At 31.7% G+C, this 18,740-nt stretch overlaps 4 protein-coding genes across 6 annotated transcripts; 2 read left to right on the forward strand and 2 right to left on the reverse strand.

Moving 5' to 3' along the window:
• Nucleotides 1-1,758: 1,758 nt before the first annotated feature.
• Nucleotides 1,759-7,261, forward strand: stc (nuclear transcription factor, X-box binding stc). The gene is made up of 7 exons (XM_066741154.1): nucleotides 1,759-3,516; nucleotides 3,595-3,768; nucleotides 3,829-4,218; nucleotides 4,292-4,573; nucleotides 4,665-5,950; nucleotides 6,030-6,136; nucleotides 6,223-7,261. Exons 1-7 carry the CDS (start codon nucleotides 2,223-2,225, stop codon nucleotides 6,335-6,337), a joined length of 3,648 nt encoding a protein of 1,215 aa, XP_066597251.1. The 5' UTR covers nucleotides 1,759-2,222; the 3' UTR covers nucleotides 6,338-7,261.
• Nucleotides 7,262-7,400: 139 nt separating this feature from the next.
• LOC136782031 (uncharacterized) lies at nucleotides 7,401-14,832 on the reverse strand. Its single transcript, XM_066741155.1, has 9 exons — nucleotides 13,954-14,832; nucleotides 13,476-13,689; nucleotides 13,180-13,390; nucleotides 12,840-13,104; nucleotides 12,612-12,764; nucleotides 11,940-12,530; nucleotides 11,141-11,538; nucleotides 10,089-10,290; nucleotides 7,401-10,022 (listed from the first exon to the last, which is right to left on the reverse strand). The coding sequence occupies exons 1-9, from the start codon at nucleotides 13,979-13,981 to the stop codon at nucleotides 9,793-9,795; spliced, it is 2,292 nt and encodes a 763-aa protein (XP_066597252.1). The 5' UTR covers nucleotides 13,982-14,832; the 3' UTR covers nucleotides 7,401-9,792.
• Nucleotides 14,833-15,144: 312 nt separating this feature from the next.
• On the reverse strand, nucleotides 15,145-16,032 carry Rpp20 (ribonuclease P protein subunit p20). Its single transcript, XM_066741156.1, has 3 exons — nucleotides 15,899-16,032; nucleotides 15,497-15,665; nucleotides 15,145-15,410 (listed from the first exon to the last, which is right to left on the reverse strand). The coding sequence occupies exons 1-3, from the start codon at nucleotides 16,007-16,009 to the stop codon at nucleotides 15,292-15,294; spliced, it is 399 nt and encodes a 132-aa protein (XP_066597253.1). The 5' UTR covers nucleotides 16,010-16,032; the 3' UTR covers nucleotides 15,145-15,291.
• Nucleotides 16,033-16,102: 70 nt separating this feature from the next.
• Nucleotides 16,103-18,527, forward strand: CstF50 (cleavage stimulation factor subunit 1 Cst50). 3 transcript variants are annotated; one of them, XM_066741284.1, is made up of 5 exons: nucleotides 16,103-16,205; nucleotides 16,454-16,566; nucleotides 16,760-17,660; nucleotides 17,740-17,833; nucleotides 17,929-18,527. In XM_066741284.1, exons 1-5 carry the CDS (start codon nucleotides 16,179-16,181, stop codon nucleotides 18,171-18,173), a joined length of 1,380 nt encoding a protein of 459 aa, XP_066597381.1. In that variant the 5' UTR covers nucleotides 16,103-16,178; the 3' UTR covers nucleotides 18,174-18,527. The 3 variants fall into 3 exon arrangements, with proteins under 3 accessions (XP_066597381.1, XP_066597383.1, XP_066597382.1); XM_066741286.1 differs by having other exon boundaries at nucleotides 16,116-16,205; nucleotides 16,464-16,566; XM_066741285.1 differs by having other exon boundaries at nucleotides 16,143-16,209; nucleotides 16,464-16,566.
• The last annotated feature ends 213 nt before the right edge of the window (nucleotides 18,528-18,740 follow it).

The raw sequence follows: 18,740 nt of genomic DNA on the forward strand, positions 1-18,740 counted from the left end.
GAAAGCTCTGGTAATGGTAACTCCCAGGTAATTGTAGAAAAGAATTTCCAATATTTCAGTCCTGCTAAAACCGGATATTGTCAGTTTCGACTGGTCCATGATGAAAATGTAATAGTATCAGGGATTAATATTGCTCGTTTTGTTTTCTGCACCTTTCCAAGGTGGACTTATTAAATTGATGAGTAGGGTATATATATGTACCATCTGATGTATTTCGAATATTGTGATTTGTAATGATAATGAGATAGTTTAAGTGTAATTTTGCAACTTCCATATTATATAATAAAACTCGAGGTCCATTACACTAACACGTGTATAAACTTCAATGATCAGTTGCAATGGTTAGCACCTTCTGGAAGGTCTCTGTAGTCCACCTAGACTTTGGTTTCCGAAGGTGACGACATTGTGCATAAACTTCTCTCCGACTTTAAAAAAAAAATTTGGATCTCGCTAATAAGTCATGCGTAATATTCGTGATAAATAAATAACAACCATTTATTCAAGTCATTTTCGCATAGACTTAAAATCTATTCAACAGAATTGTAATGATATTATTGAAAATAATAATCTGAGAAACATCTTATTTAAACAATGTGAAAGGATTCAGCCGGCAGCTGTCAAGGTTGTATAACATTAGGCGCCAGATGTAATTGAGGTTATTATTATTATACATAGCTCTATGCGTTTTTCTTTTACCCTGTAATAACAAATATTATGAATCTAAATAGAAAAAGGGTTTTGTAAACAAATAAATAAAACATTACCTCTGTAAGATTTCTTCCATGGTACTAATTTACCATTTTACTCAAAATCCTGTACTATTTTCATTCAACTGTGCAAAAGGATCAATGTTTGATAATAACATTTTCGTTTTTACGTCGATACCTTTTTTAAGTCATTCTAATGTATTTTTAATTTAGATGTTATATCATAGGGTTTATAGAGATAAACAGGGTTTTCTATTAGTTAGAGAGAGAGAGAGAGAGAGAGAGAGAGAGAGAGAGAGGTAATTCCTTATCTAACCTGTATTTGTAGGGTAATGAGAAGAGTGAAATTTAGGATTATATTGCTTCGAGACTCTTCTGCTATGAGCATTAGAGTTATAAGGTATCATCGGTTTATCCAAATTTGAAACATAACGAATGCTAAACCACATATGCAAGAAAAATATTGTTCCCAAAACAGAGTAGAAGCAAAAATAAAATATAAACACATCACCTAAATGATAATACATTAAATTAGATAAATTGTATGAATAATACAGGAAATTGATTAATACCCCATTCTTTGCGAGTTTTTCCTAAAAATTGTTTCTTCTCTGAATTCCAGAAAAAACGTAGCAGACTTTTCCATAAGCTCAATTCAGCTTCAGGCTTTCGACTTTCATAAAAATTATCATTGTGAACGATAAACATTTTTATTATACTTTTTGTGTTCAATTTTAAAATCGGAAACATACAATACAGAAATTAAGACGGCACAGCACTATTTTGTTTTTCAATTTCATAAGTGCCTATATTCTTTATATCAAATTGGAACATTTAATAATTGATAGATTTGTAAAATTGGCGGGTAGACTAATTGTACTTAATCGACATTATCTATTGGGTAGAATTACCTTTTGAGTAATTTCACATATTATTATAGTTGTACCCGTTTTCTCCTCCTTGCTTCGCCACCATCGCCATCCCCACACTTCTCTTAACGGATAACTGATTATCGAAGCCGAAGCAGCAGCGCCAGCAGCACCAAGCAACACTGAGCAGCAGTAGCACTAGCATCAGCATCATCAGAGCCATCATCACTATTCATCACGACTCAGACTCAGACCTCAGTCCCCTCAGTCACTCAGTTAGTACATTCACCAACACCGACATATTTTTGTTTGACAAGGAAAGGCTTGGTAAAAATCTTTTGTTCCTCAGACTTTTATAAACAATAATCATTTTAACTTGGTAGTAATTTTCTCCATATTCTGTTAAGAAAATTGCTAAAAATTAGCGAAACATGTAGCTTTTGGACGATTATAAAGCTGAGCACATTTTTTTGGTTAGAAATGAACTAGCTAACCGTAAAATAATCTCGTGCAAGCTGATGTAACATATTGCAATAGAAATAAGATTTTTAAAAGTTAAAGAGAGTTCTCTGGAACGGGGGAGAGCTCCTGTGGTGTCGTAAACGCGAAGAGTGCAAAATTTCAAAGAAAGCTCGTTAACATCATCATGGCTACTTGGAACGGATCTTACCTTGGGTCTGATGATCCTAATTATTTTTTATATGCTGATCAAAATGCATCAACATCCAATGTTCAGGATACCTGGACTTATTTTCCCAGTAGATCAAATACTGAATTTTTACAAAATAGTCATGAATTCTATTCACAAACTAAACCTTTGGCACTTAACCAAAACTTACCTACAAATTTCTATCAACCAAATCAAAAAGCTCCTTCCATAGCCTCAAATTTAGCATCTTTAGAAAATGCATATCAAAATCAACTAGTTCCAGGGGCAGTGAGCAATAAGAATGCCACTAATAATCATTTTTATCATCAAGAAGAGTCTGAAACATTAATGCGAAATTTGCTTCCATATGACTCTAGTAATATTAGTTATCATAATGTACCTGGAACTAATGGAAATGCCTGTGTATTTCCACAGAGCTTACAAAACATTGAGCAGTCAAATTTACATGTAACAGCTCATGAATTTGTGCCAAATATAACAAAAACTAATCAAGAAGATATGCCATTGGCAAAGAATATGCCTGAAGTTAAACCTTTTAATAATGTACAAAATGTACCTTCAGGGAGACACCAAAATTCAATGGCCAGCTTTAAACCTGGCCCATCGGAAGCTTTCTTTCCAGATAATAGAAAAAGATACGAAAATAATAGATATGACAAGAGAAATTCCAGTAAAAATAAAACATATTATAATTACAAAGAAGAACTAGATTCTCAATCACAGTCAAATAACCCATTTAAAAAATTTAATAAAACTCAAGGTTCAAAATATTATGAAAAATATCAAAATGATAAATATTTTGGTAACAGAAGAATGGAGAAATCATATAATTATTCTCAAGAAAACGACACAAGAAGAAAATTCACTGCAGAGGATAATCAATTTAACTTACCTAATCTTGGTGAAAATGGTTCAGCTTTGAAGTCAAAGCATGTAAGTGGACTAAATATTAGTTTTAAGTCTGATTTAAACAAAATCAGAAAACATTCCCAAGAAAATGACCAAACAGTTATGCCTAGTATGCAACACCAAAATAGAAATAGGAAATTTGATGGAAGTGACAAAGGCTTTGAATATGGAGAACATAATAAAAATTTCAAAAAATCTCCAAATAATAAAAATGGCAGATATTCTGAAAGCAAGAAATTTAATAAAAATTTAGATACTAATTTATCTACTCAAGGAAAGGAAATTGGAAATTGGAAACAAAAAAGTGATGTTAATACTAAAGAATTACAAAAGCGGGAATTTAAAAAAAAATATGAGCCAGGTAATTTAAGATTATAAATTTTACCATTAATTAAATTTAGTCAAATTACTGCCAACACCTCAATCTAATATTTCTTAGATGATGATGCTAGCCAAAGGGAGCGTTTAACTGAGCTGCTAAATAGAGGAAAGTTGGAGTGTTTAGTGTGTTGTGAGTATATAAGGCAAATGGACTTTACTTGGTCTTGTTCCAACTGCTATCATGTACTGCACTTAAAGTGTATTAAAAAATGGGCCCAATCTTCTACTGGAGGTAATGCACTTAATTAGTCTATTTTTTTCAATATAAAGATAATTTTTATTTAAATTACAGAGAATGGTTGGAGATGCCCAGCATGTCAAAATGTAAACTTGGCTATCCCACAGGAGTACTTTTGTTTCTGTGGAAAAATGAAAGAGCCTGAATGGGATCGTAGAGATACTGCTCATTCCTGTGGTGAAATATGTGGCCGCTCAAGGGCTAAAAATAATTGCACACACAAATGCACCCTATTGTGTCATCCTGGTTCTTGCCCAGAGTGTATAGCAATGGTCACAAAATATTGTGGTTGCCACAAATCCTCCCAAGCCCTAAAATGCAGTACTGTAACTCTACTTCTTTGTGAAGAAACATGTGGAAAGATTTTAAATTGTGGAAAACATTCGTGTGAAAAAAAATGTCATCATGGGGAATGTGAGCCATGTGATAAAAAATTTGAGCAAGGTAATTGTCATTTGTATCAATTTTTAATTCATTTCTCTTATTATATTATTCTAATTTCATTTTTTTTTTACAGAATGCTATTGTAATCAAAATAAGCGACAAGTAGCTTGCGAGGCTGATGTTACAGTATCATATTCATGTAAAAGTATATGCAATAAGGTATTGGATTGTGGAAATCACAAATGCAAACGGCTTTGCCATTCGGAACCATGCGAGCCTTGCTCTCTGGTACCGGAAAAAATTACTACTTGCTGCTGCGGTCAAACTCTACTAACAGAGAAACGAGAAAGCTGTTTAGATCCCATTTTAACTTGCGACAAAATATGCTCAAAACGTCTAAGATGTGGTCAGCCTAGTAAGTTCATCAGCAAGCTTTTATGCTTCTTCCTTAATAATGATAATAATGAAAAAAAATTGACAAATGAATCTTGTTATTGAAATTAAAGGTAATCTGCACACTTGTCAAGCAAAATGTCACGAAGGAGATTGTCCAGAATGTGACTTAACGACGGATGTAAAATGTCGTTGTGGCAACATGGATAGAGAGATACCGTGTAAAGATTTGACAACTAAAGCCGATGATGCTCGCTGCGAGAAACGATGCACGAAAAAGCGTTCTTGCGGAAAGCACAAGTGCAACCAATTCTGTTGCATAGACATCGAGCATATCTGTCCATTGCCTTGTTCAAAGACATTAAGCTGCGGCAGGCACAAGTGTGAACAAACTTGTCACAAAGGTAGATGCCAGCCGTGTTGGCGAAGCAGTTTCGACGAATTATATTGCGAATGCGGTGCTGCTGTAATATATCCGCCTGTACCTTGCGGCACGAGAAGACCTTTTTGTGAAAGGCCCTGCTCACGGGAACATCCCTGCGGCCATCAAGTTCTGCACAATTGCCATAGCGATCCAACCTGTCCTCCCTGTACAGTTCTCACGCAGAAATGGTGTTACGGCAAGCATGAACTGCGTAAAGCAGTGCCATGTCACGTTAACGAGATCTCTTGCGGACTCTCGTGCAACAAACCGATCTCCTGTGGCCGGCACAAATGTATAAATACCTGCCATCCTGGACCTTGCGAGAAACCTGGTCAACAATGCGTTCAACCTTGCACAAATCCACGAGAGATATGCGGTCACATATGTGGAGCTCCTTGCCACGAGGGACCTTGCCCAGATATTCCTTGTAAAGAAATGGTTAAAGTTACGTGTCAGTGTGGCCATAGAAGTACAACAAGAATGTGTGCTGTTAACGCGAAGGAATATCAGAAGATAGCCAGTAGTATTTTAGCTAGTAAAATGGCAGACATGCAGTTGGGCCATACCATCAATCTTGAAGAAGTTTTTGATCAGGGAGCACGAAAGCAGAATCAACTAAAGACTCTTGAGTGCAATGAGGAATGCAAAACTATCGAACGTAATAGAAAATTGGCTCTAGGATTGCAAATAGCTAACCCTGATTTGAGTGGAAAGTTAATGCCTAGATACAGCGAAAATATGAAGCAATGGGCTAAGAAAGACCCTCATTTCTGCCAAATGGTCCACGAAAAATTAACGGACTTGGTACAATTAGCCAAATGTTCAAAACACAAATCGCGAAGCTATTCGTTTGAAAGTATGAATAGAAATAAACGTCAGTTCGTACACGAGTATTGCGAGCATTTTGGATGCGAGAGTCAAGCCTATGATCAGGAGCCGAAAAGAAACGTTGTTGCCACTGCCGTTAAAGACAAAGTTTGTATTTGCTATTTATGTTATTAAACTATTTTTAATTATAGAACGCGATGATACATCTACTTTTTTTAAATTTTAGTGTTGGATGCCCAGCTACAGTTTAATAGAAATCATGCAGAAAGAAAGCAGACAGAAAAAAGTTCCTGGGCCAATGCTCAATAATATAACCGGTAGCAGTTCTGTGAAGTAAGTCCTTAATATTATTATTTTTTTTGTCTTTACAAATTAAACTCTTCACTATTTAAAAGAAAAATAAACTATTATGTTTTCAGAACTATTCTCTCCTTGCCTGTAAAAAAAGTTCAGAAGCCACCCACACCAATGTCAAAGTCTCCTGAACCAGAAATAGATTATTTTAATTACCCAGGTTTTGATTGTAAATATTGAATATGTTAATGCAGCAGTAATTATGTGATAATTTATTACAATTATCTTGATTATCCGAATATAACTCGCAGCTTTGTTTCTAAAATTAATAATCGGGTAATATCGAAAATTACGAATGAAAGACATACATTTGGACGTCAGTTATGTTTAAGCAATTTGCATGGATAGTTCATTAGAATAAAGTCGGTACTTGCATAAACGGAGCCCTTTTTATTTAGCAGATTGTAGAGCCAGCTGCTTTAAAAGATAACGTTTGCTGATAATAATGATAATTTTTGGGCGTTTGTGATTAATAAATCATTTTCATTTCGGATACTTTTTTCTTTTAGAAAAATTTAGACTTTTGTCGATAAAAAAGATATTGCAGCCGTGCAGCTGCCCGAAAAGCATTAATTTTGCTCTATATTGCTCTATCCTTTTAAGGCTCTTGATGTATGTACTAATTTAAACTTAAGCCACCTTAAAGGTATTAAAGGAAAATAGCATTAGGATTGAATTTTAAATGTAATCGGTTTGATGGAAATATGGGACATAATTAGTTATAAATAATCAATATTTTCATCATTATGAGCTCGATTATATTCATTAGGAATCAACTTAAAATTTTTTTGTCGAAACTATGTTTCGAGTTTTCCTATAGCCTGTAATATATACATTATTGATATATGCTTTAGCATATTAGCGTATTTGTTATAATTGTTGCAAATCAAGTTTCAAGAATGGTACAAAGGATGAACAAGTATGTAAGAAATACTATGAACAATCTAAACAATGAAACACTTATTTCAGCTATACTTCATTGTTTAAGATTCTTTCAAAGTTTTTGACGTTCTATGTATTATACTCAAAATAATCTATCAAAATCATGTATGAAAATTATGATTAAAATATGTGGGCATTACATATGCTTGTATTTAATCTTAATAAAAAATAAACTAATTATTCAGAAGTAAAAAAATTAAAACGTATTCTAGCAGAGTTGAGCTTTAAGAAAATCATAAAATTACTTATTTAATATTAATTACAAATAATAACGACCTTATCAATTATTTCAATTGTTTATTTTCTTATTACTGTTGAAATTCTAACAATTCTTTTACATTTGTCCAGTAAATTATTAATTAATTAGATATACGACCAATTTTGAGAGCACAAAACGTTCTGTCTATGCCGCGTATACAAACTTTAATCAAGAAACTAGTTTAAAATCAGAGCTCCTAAAACATTTAATCAGCCTAACAATAATATAGATAATTTTGATTGACTTAAAAATCTAATAAAGGTTACACAAAGTCAATATATAAATTATCACATTTTATAACGAAATCCCTGATTGCAAAATTCTACTAATACTGATTGTTTCGATAATAATTTTTGTTAAATAAATATCAGATGACCACCAGACCGACATTAAGTACAGAAATTTGATGATGGTATTCTGAACATTGGCCATGATTTTTATGTCAATAAAAATATTTATTTATGTGATATGATCTGGCTTAGTCCTCTTTGGTTGATAGGATATCGCCACATTATTGTACCATCAAATCCTACATAAATAATCATCTACATAGATGATTTTAGAGAAGAATTCTCTTATAATCTTATATATTTTTTTTGTATTTTCATAAACATTTAAATTAGGTAACACGAGCATTTGGCACATTGAACATCAATGATATATTTAAATTACTAAATCCTAATATAAACTCCAAATAGTTTTGACGAGATTTGTTATGCTTGTGTAAGTACTTGTTTTTACCATACCATTGATTGTACATATTAAATATTTTTTACAGGAAAATTAATATTTTCCCACTTATCAACAACCTTATTTAATATAGCGTACTTCAGTATCATTTCAATGTGAGTGGTCTTAATACTAGATAAAAATTATAGTTTAAAAAATATAATTAGTTCTTTTTAAATGCAGCCAACGAAATTGGTACGCCGAGGTTTAGTATAAACTAATCATATTGTATGCATGTTTTATAAAAATTATAGTAGAAGCTGTTGATTCAGATAACGAATCATTGGTCATCATTTTTTATAGTATTATTTAAATATAAAGACAAAAACATGTATTTGATTATCACGGCTCTTACATTAATATTGAAATCTAATTGTAATGTGAAAATAGTTTATCATGTTTGCTATCATAGAATAGTATCAGGTACAATAAGTTTTCAAAGCAATACTCTTTTTCCAGAAAAGCTAATTTGTGCTTATGAAATATATATTATTTCTTTTTCAGATAATATAATATTTCGATTACAAGTAGAAGAATAAGAAAGAAAAGAAACAATTTCATACGATTTCTATATAGATTAATAAATTTTAAGTATTAGAAATATTTAGAACTTTCACAAGCATAAATTCTCATTCTACATAGATAACTGTGTATCACATTTAGGATCACAACACTGTTACAAGTTTTATAGTAATAAGTTAAAACATCAAATCTTAATTTATTGTTTGTAACATTTAGTTATAGGGCACTTTGAACTTGGATTTATAATTTTAAGTCTAATGGTGCAACTGCCATATGGTAAAAATTCAATTCACTTGTTCTTATAGTGGTTTATATACTATACTAACAATCATGACTTATATACAGTCTATACGTTTTGAATCGCTGGGATGATGAAAAAATAATTGAGTGATTTAGTATTATTTAATAGGCTATCGTATCATTAAGGTGTAATAGGATATAAACTGAATTACAAATAATATTTATAAGTATAAGAAATCGAATATAACTTTCTCCAAAAACGTATTTAACAACATTCAATACAGATTTGTGGATAAAGTCTCTGTGAATTTACATTAAAAATGTGGTGCCAAGTATATTTAGTTGAACACACTTTTCTCATATCATGAATATAATGCTAGTGATCTATTGCTCCTTATTTATATACAGTACACCTTCAGTATTTTATATTTGACACTAAAATCTTTTTTAAAGCAATCTGTTACTTTTAAATTTATTTCAATATTATTTCAACATTATTTTGACAAAACTATTGATAAGATGTTAATATCACAAAGAGTTACAGGATTATCTAATTTTGCAGTTTTTCAGGCTCTAATGTAATGACCTAGTAATATTATTAATTCATAAATGTGAAATAATATTTGTATACGAATATTGTTCACTACAGCTGCAGAGCTATGATTTTTCACTTATACGATAATAAATATTTATAAACAATGTTTTTTGATAAAATTACCAAAATTTGCTCTTTGAGAATGTAACAAGTAAAAAATAGTTTCAATACTGTTTGAAAATATTCCAACTGTTTAAACATATTTGATTATAAACATTAGAACCTTATCATCTGTCTTATAAAGATACCCCTTAAAACCGATCTAATTAAACGGTAAAGTTTAAAAAATATCAATTTTGGCATCTCATCCCTTCAGTCTGTTTCCTATCTAAATTGAATAGTATTGCCTCACATGTAAAGATTATTACCTTGTTTAATACGAAAACTATAATTAGGATAACTGTTGAAGTATTGATGTCGAGGACTCACAGACGGTTGTTTTGTTATACTTGCCATAGCATAGCCCATTACAAGTTCCAGGATTCTGCAAACTGTTTGATATAAAAGCCAAGGCCATGGCTTGGGAAATTGTGATACTGTTGGAGTAGTACCGTACCTTACAGTGTCGGCAAGAAGCCCTAAATTAATTTATCGCATTATATAGTGCTACATGAAAAATTGTATCATAAATGTACAAATATTACCATATGGTCCAAAAATACGTGCAATATCAGTAATGCATAATACTATTCCCAAAATAGCAGTAGCGTAGGTGATATTCAGTACTTTACGTATCTGTGACTTCCTAGCAGCAGCCGTACTTGCTTCCGATATATGTAGAGGTGCGTCAGGTTTACCTCTGTTTACGTAAGCGTTAAGTATTGCATGCAGTCTGAAATCACCAATCTGTAAAAATCAATATTCTCTTTATATTTCACTGCAACCTCAATTCACTCTTCTACAATGCGACATAAAAATCAATTGGTATTATGAATTTATTTTTGTCAAATAAATAACTTCTATAATTAGATTAAAAATAAGCAATGCAAATGTTTTTATAGTGCTAATTAATAAAGTATCTCGGCAAGTACTTATACCCATCTAAAATATATATTGTTCTTATTAACAAAAAAGTAAGATATAGGAGAAATTTGTACATCTCGAAAAACCATTTATAGTTCTTAGTCAAATAAAAATCATATTTGAATTCACTGATTTTTAAATTTCAAGGTCATTCATGTTTTGAGAAATGTAATTCTGATTTTTATTGCATATTCTTGTAGTTTTTTCAAGAAGTTTCTGAAACTGTATATAAATATACCTTTTGATCCATGCGTTTACGAGATATTTTTATTAAAATGTGCAAATAGGTGAAGGTTTACCTAAAGTATTGTGTGCGCGACTGATACACATTCTCACGCGTATTCGCTTACAACCTATAATTTCAAGCTAATTATCTCGTAAAAGCTTAAATAAAGGGCAAATCAATATAGTATTTTGGAAAGCTTTCGAGATAAATTACAAAAATATGCAATTGAAAATAAAGAGTTCAATTTAAAAAATATCAATGACCTTGAAATTTAAGGAACGATGACCTTGAGCACATATTTTACGCTTCTATAAACGCCTCTTCGAGTTGAGTATATTTGTCTTGTATCATGTTTCTTCATCATTAATAACACAATAAAGATACTTTAGGCAGTCATACTTGTTGGAACGCCCTGTATATACATATTGAATTGCCTGTTTCATTTACCGTTACTCTTCCTTCAATATCCGCCGTTTCCGGAAGTAAGCTAACTTCCGCCGTAATATCTTCAACGTCGTCCTTATTCTTTTCATTTTTCCATGATAAACTCTTCTTTCTCGTCTTATTTTCATCATCTTTGTCCTTTGGCTTATCGGTCATAAGAGCCGCTTTTTCGCTGCAGTCAGGTTGGTCGGAATCGGATTCCGATTTCTCATGTATTTCTGTCTTCTCAGGAACTATGCTTTGATAGTGAGTAGGACTTTTGTCTAATGTTTTGATACTAATGTCACTACTACGACGATTCATCATTAATGAATTGCGTTGATAGGAAGTATCGGAATTTCTGCGAGAATCTGGCGTTTTAGGTGATATAAAGCCTCCAATATCAGAATTCCGTCTCGAGCCTACGGGTACAAAAGATTATTTATTCATTTTTAATTAAAATATTATCATGAAAATATTACAAAGATTTATAAGAAGCATTTTAAAACTCATTGTTAATATGTAAATAAAGAATAATATAACACTGAGAAAGAAGGTTTGTGCTAACACAGACCCTTGAGACTCAGAGTGTCCTCACTTTGACTAAATTGCTGTATTGATTTTGAAACACTTGGCGCATTATAGCCCCGACATATCTACCAAGTCATATTCGATCAGTAATGCATTGATAAAAGTTCTATTTATACTTTTTTGAATCATTTATCCATTTAGTCCTCGATTCGTGACTTTGCACATTTGTGCTTGTTTGTGAAAAATGTTTTGAGTAACCATACAAACAATGAAATAAATAGACGAAATTTACCAGTCGGGCTGACATCCAAGACTTTTGGTAAACGAGACTGCTCCTGCGTCGGTAACATCCTTCTAGGAGTTCTATTTCCAAAATCACTATTTCTCCTAAGTTTTGTGGCAAATTGGGAGCTCCTGTTTTTCTCATGTGAAAAATCTGAGCACCTTCTTAATTCTTTCGTACTGCCGGATGGTGTAATATTCTCGGAATGTCGTCTAAGACTTCCATCAGGAGACCGTGCACGTTCTACTTCTGGTGAATGTCGCGGGCTGAACTCTGAATTACGTCGATTCTCTAAACTGAAGGATGTACTACTGTCTTGATTAAATCTCACACTGCATTCTGAATTTCTGCGAGAACCCCTGGAAGTATCACTACCACGCCTACTGGCTAATGAGCTTCTACGGCTTGGGCTTGACACTGTTATTAATGGAAGATTCACTGTCGATGGGGTTGGCGTTGGTGGTCTAACATATACTTCCGGTACGGTTGACATTGGCTGTTCAATTTCTTTACGTTCTAAAATTGGTGATGGGAAATTTGGAGACGGCGATGGAGCAACCGGTAATGGTTTCTGCTCTAAATTCTTCTTTAATGATTGCGCTAATAACAAATATATGATTTATGTGAATTTTATCATTTATGGATACGGTTTTTTTTGTTATCAAATATTCCAAATATTACCTCGAGTATTTTTTTCCACTTCTTTGCTAATACTAGCAGGCTCACTTTCCTCAAAGTTTCGAATCTTAGGACTAAGTAAAGTAGGTACAAGAGCAGTAGCAACTGATGTTGCTAAATTACTATAAGGAGCTAGCATTGCAAGTTGCATAATACCTAGAACAAACAGTTATAACATTATTGCTGAAAAAATACTTTATAAATTATTTTCAGAAAAGACTTGTTACAAACCCTTTTGATTTGCAGTTGAATTATCCCTAGTTAGCATAGTACTTGGTATAGTTCTTAGTAAATGCATAACTTTATATCCCGCATGTAGAAATGTCAGGTACAAAAAAATACTCCATATAAGAAATATTGTTTGAACTACATATTTAACTATATAGAGATTATGAAAGGCAAGGGTAATGTCACTTGATATGATAAAGAAAAAATGACCTATGATTACAAGACTTAGACGAGACTCGCTTTGTATTTTTTCTGGTCCAAACTTTAGCTGAAATTTAAAAGGTTTAAATAGTATTTTTCAACTTAATAAAAAGAATAAGAGGTTTGCTTTTATCATTTTTACCTGTGTCAATTGTGAAAATGCCAATTGTATAAGACAAAAGGCTGATGTAATGCAAGGAAATCCTATATCCCATATAATTGATCCTATTACCCGGGGCATTATTTCTTTGAGATTATAAGGATCTATGAAAAGACACGCAGCTCTCGATGCACCCAGTAAGCATAAAAATATATTAATTGTTGACATAAATGGTCTGCTTGAGATAAGGGATCTGTAATTGGTTATTTAATACAAAGTGCAACTATGGATGAAAATATATAGAATGTTGGTTTGTGGTAAATATTCACTAGACACACCTTAAATTTAGAATGGAGAAAAATGTGTAAAAACCAAGCACAAAGAAAAAGCATGCCAGTCCGTATGTATGTAAAAGAAAGGTCCATTTTAAATCTTCGTCTACAGATTTCCATGATGGTGTGGTAATTAATAGTTTAGCATGTAATGTAGATGTTGCAGAATTTGTTACACAGTTTTGTCCTGCTACAGAAACTGGTGTTGTCTCATTTGCTTCTACAAACAAAAAAAAATAATTAGAGAAATTATAATAGCTATATATATACATAGTTCATCATTTTTGTTAAATTATTCCTATAAATAGAATTGTTTTGCTTCATTAATAGTTTATGTAAATACATTACAAAAATCTTTATAAATTTGAATAAACCTTATTATTTGTAATACTTTTAAAACCTAAGATGTGTCATACAATTAGCACAAGTTATATACTTATTTGTATCACCAAAGATAAATATGCATAATAGGAGTTAAACTGACCACTAGTCCAGTTACTGAGCCTATCCATAATCTTTTGAACGTAGACCACAGCACATCACTGGCTTTTATTTATACCTAATTTTGTAGGGTGAATAATTGAGTTATTTGACCCTGATGAAGAACTTGAGGCAAAAGCTAGTTTTATAATGTGGTTGTAGCAACAGGCTTTGCCTATAGAGTGACAAGATTCACATCTCTTTCCCAGTGTGTAAAGGCTCTCTGTCTCCCTTTAGTTAGGAATATTGATCTCCCATGGAGAGAATTGGTGGGGAGGATTTGTGTGTGCTGCTGCCTACCCTTATAGGTCTTTCAATTGTTTATCTTTACAGTTCAATTAGAGCATTATTAATTTTACACACTGATGCTTTTTCTTTAAACATATTCTTATTTATTAACGATTTTTACATTAGTACTGATTTTACAGCCCAAATATTAAAAAAAAGATATAAAATCAAATACTAGCATGATTTAATAGAGTTAACAAATATGTGGGATATTTACATAGGTACAATTTAATCTAGATTTGTCCTTAGTCTGTTTCAATAAAATTTGTTTGTTAAAAAAAATAATAATTGTCTGTTCAAGAAAAATATAAATCTGTTTTAATTATACACATAATCATAGATTGCTATTCAACATATTATCTTAGATATTCTTGTTGTAAGATAATTCAATCTTCTTTAACTTAAATGCTTTAAAAATCTATTGCATAATAAAATCAAAATTATAATTAGAATGTAGATTTTATTATATTGATAATTAGAAAATTAAAATCCTAATGACTATACAAACTATGTATTTAAAATATCTTGAATAATCATGTTGATCCTTTTTCCTGTATATCTGCTCTTTAATGAATTCAGTTTTACTTTTTCTTGGTTAATCAAGCTGACATGCTCTGGCTGCAATTAATTGTAAAAGAATAAATACAGGACTTAATACCTCAGAATATTCTAGAGTACTCTGTCCAGAAAGTTTTTTGCATAATAAATATTTAAATATAAACACTGATAGCAATAATATTAAACTCCATAGTGCTCTTAAAATAGCTACTTTAATCATACCCTCCATATGCATTCTTATAAATATTATTGCACAGAAATATGTATTCAGTCCATCAGCAACAAATAGAGGAGAGAAGACTACCCACCATCCTGATGGCCCAAAAAAATAGGTTTCATCTATTTTTAATGCCAATAAAATTGTAAAAATTGTTAAAGAAACTAAATTTATCCATATTTCAAAAATTGTCAGGCCAAGCCAATGGACTAATTCATTTAATGAGAAAATCATTGTGCATTAATTATAATTAGAAAATTATCTATATTCCATTAGAAATCAATTTGAAAATGTTAATGGTCCAATTGGTACTTTACGGTAAACCCGGATATGAATAGCTGAATTTTGCCTTTGATTTACTTTATACTCTGCTTCATCACTTAATGGTTCAAAATCATCTAAGGGATAAAGCAATATATTAATTTGTTAAATACTTAAATCAAGTTTCTACCTATTGTGATTTATTGTTTTTATGATATTATACCAATAAGATCAACTGTAGATGTTCTAATATCTAATTCAAGTGTTCCAGAATGGGTTTCTTGCAATTGAAGAGCTAACCTACAGGCTGAATTTATAGCTGCGCCAAGGGCATGAATTACTACTTCTTGGGCTCCAATCTCTAAAAGCTTCTCACACTTTTGTAATTGTGGCTAAAACAGAAAAAATATAAATCTGAACAATATTATAATAGCATTTTTAGATATTAGCAAGACTTAATAAAATCAATTACCTACTAAAATATAAACAAAAAATTAATGAATACTCTTAATAATTAGCAAAAGGTATAATTTTGTAAGTAAACTTTTTAGCATTGTTTTCCCAACAAAAATTGTTGTTATTAAATAGTAAAATTATACAGATTTTAAAAACAAAAGAAACATACCTTAAAATTCGATTTATTTGTTATGTAAATATCATTTTGTTTATTTCTTCGTGGTCCAAACGGTAATCGTTTTTTCATAACATAGTTCTGATCAGAACCTGCAAGCTCCATTGTTGCTTGTGGTATAGGGTAGTGCCGGCCCAACTTGGTAGGATGCTGTTCCTAAACTCATCAAAATAAATCTGGTAGCCATGAATTTACTGTTGAGTCTGCTGAACGCAACCAAAAGAAGAGGATTTGGAAATTTGGAATATGGAATCCATTTGGGCCAATAGCACAAATGCTTCCTGAATCAACCAATACATATGTATGTATGTATATAGTTAACATAAAAAAATAAAAATTAAATCCTTTGAATCACAACAATACAAATTATAATATAACCTTAAAATAAGAAGATAAAGAGCTGTATTAAAGGGTGCGTTCCGAGTCATGCATATGCGCGCAGTAAGCACTTAAATTCTATAATAAATGTGACATAAACTGTACATTCTATGCGCTTCATGCGTAATTTGGAATGCACCAAAAATAAACGGATAATCTGACAAAATTCAGTCTCCTACAGTAAATACCGGGACAACAGGATTACGTCCCACGATGAAGGAATCAGAAGTGGATCCGAAGAATTTTATAAAAAGTAGAGAGTTGCTGTATAGACTAATGATCAGGTCAATAATTTATCTAATATAACTTATCTATTTATGTATCTATTTGTTTAATTACTTCACCAAATTTTTTATGATTATAAGTCACATGGTTTATCATATAATATATTTCTTTAATTTAATATGGTTTAGCATTATAAACAATGGATTGTTAGATTTGTATGAGTTAATAAAATAATGTTCAATAAAATTTCAGTCAATTATTTTATGATGGTCATCAAACACTTGCTGTGCAACTGTCTAATCTGGTACAAGCAGAGCCACCATGTCCACCATCGGATCGTTTAATGCACCTGATGTTAATTGGCTTGACACATGAGCCAGATCGTGCTAAAAAGGAAAACAATCATTTGTCTACATTTACCACAACTTTTGAAAATACATTAGGGCCAGGATTAGATTTGGAATTTGAAACTGAAGCCCAAACTCAAGCACCAGAGCCAGCACAATATGAAACAGCATATGTGACATCTCACAAAGGGAATTGTAGAGCTGGTGCATTTTCTGCTGATGGTCAACTTATTGCCACAGGCTCAGTAGATGCTTCCATTAAAATTTTGGATGTAGAAAGAATGCTGGCTAAATCTGCTCCAGATGAGATGACTCCAGGGGATCAAACTGGTGGTCATCCAGTAATTAGAACTTTATACGATCATTTGGAAGAAGTTACATGTTTAGAGTTTCATCCCAGAGAGCCTATTCTTGTATCAGGCAGTCGAGACTTTTCTGTAAAGCTATTTGATTATAGTAAAGCTAGTGTTAAAAAAGCATTCAGAACTATCACTGATGCGGATCAAATACGATGTTTATCTTTTCATCCCACTGGTGACTTTTTAGTGGTTGGAACTAATCATCCAGTTATAAGGTTGTATGATGTAAATACTGCTCAATGTTTTGTATGTAGTATACCAAGTCATCAACATACTGCTGGAGTAACTAGTATTAAATATTCCACTGATGCAAAAACTTATGCTTCGGCTGGTAAAGATGGTAGTATTAAGCTATGGGATGCAGTCTCCAGTAGATGTATAAATACTTTTGTAAAAGCACACGATGGTTACGAGGTTTGCTCTGTAACGTTTACGAGAAATGGAAAGGTAAGACGTAATTATTATATTAATTAAATTAACAAAAAATTGATATTAATTGATACATTTGCATTAATTACACTTTCAGTATTTACTATCATCTGGTAAAGATTCTTTAATAAAACTATGGGAGCTGTCCACAAGTAGGTGTTTGATAGCATATACTGGTGCTGGAACAACAGGTAAACTATAATAAACTCAGATGGAATATTTAAAATATAGTTTTGATTTTATTATTTTATAAGGGAAAAAGGTTTTTAACATATTTTAATTATAGGCAAACAGGAACATAAAGCTCAAGCTATTTTTAATCACACTGAAGATTATGTCATGTTTCCGGATGAAGCTACCACATCTTTATGCGCTTGGAACTCGCGGAATGCATCGAGGAAACAATTATTATCCTTAGGGCACAATGGTCCTGTAAGATTAATAGTCCATTCCCCAACTGCACCAGCATTTCTGACATGCAGCGACGATTTCAGAGCAAGATTTTGGTTTAGAAGAATGCCTACTCATTAAACTAATATTTTTAAAAGCAAGCTTTTGCACAACTGAACGTAACTATTTATATATATTCAAACGTTTCCAAATGTCAGTATAATTAATTTTATTAGTGAAAAGTTAAAGTTATTATTTTGTAATATATTATCCATTTGACTTTGGATAAGCAACAAGCATTAAAATACAGTTAAAAAAAGTGCAGTATTTAAGTGTGTAAATGAATTACGATGGACGGACTTGCATAAGTTGTAACGATGGATTGTAAGTTTTTTTAAATATTAATGATAATTTTAAAGCAATGAAAAAAGTGGAATTGTATAAAACTATACTGTAGCTTTACTATTTTTGCCGTAACGTCATAAATAAAAATTATTAAATAACAGTAAAGTTTAAGTAGGTAAGTAAAGTGTAACGAGCCTCTTCTATATTATTTAAAGATATATACACCGTGAGTAAAAGTTGAAAAAGCGATAAATAAGAAAATAGACCATTTGATTTTCTAGTACTATTTCTCTTTGAGCTAATTAAACAGAATTCGTTAAAAATAAGTTAAATTTTAACGGTGTTTGAAAGAAGAAACAAGAT

This window comes from Prorops nasuta, unplaced genomic scaffold (genome assembly GCF_024137725.1).
Source record: "Prorops nasuta isolate Cenicafe-Biocafe unplaced genomic scaffold, Cenicafe_Pnas_1.2 PNAS00025, whole genome shotgun sequence".
Classification (NCBI taxonomy): Eukaryota; Metazoa; Arthropoda; class Insecta; order Hymenoptera; family Bethylidae; genus Prorops; species Prorops nasuta.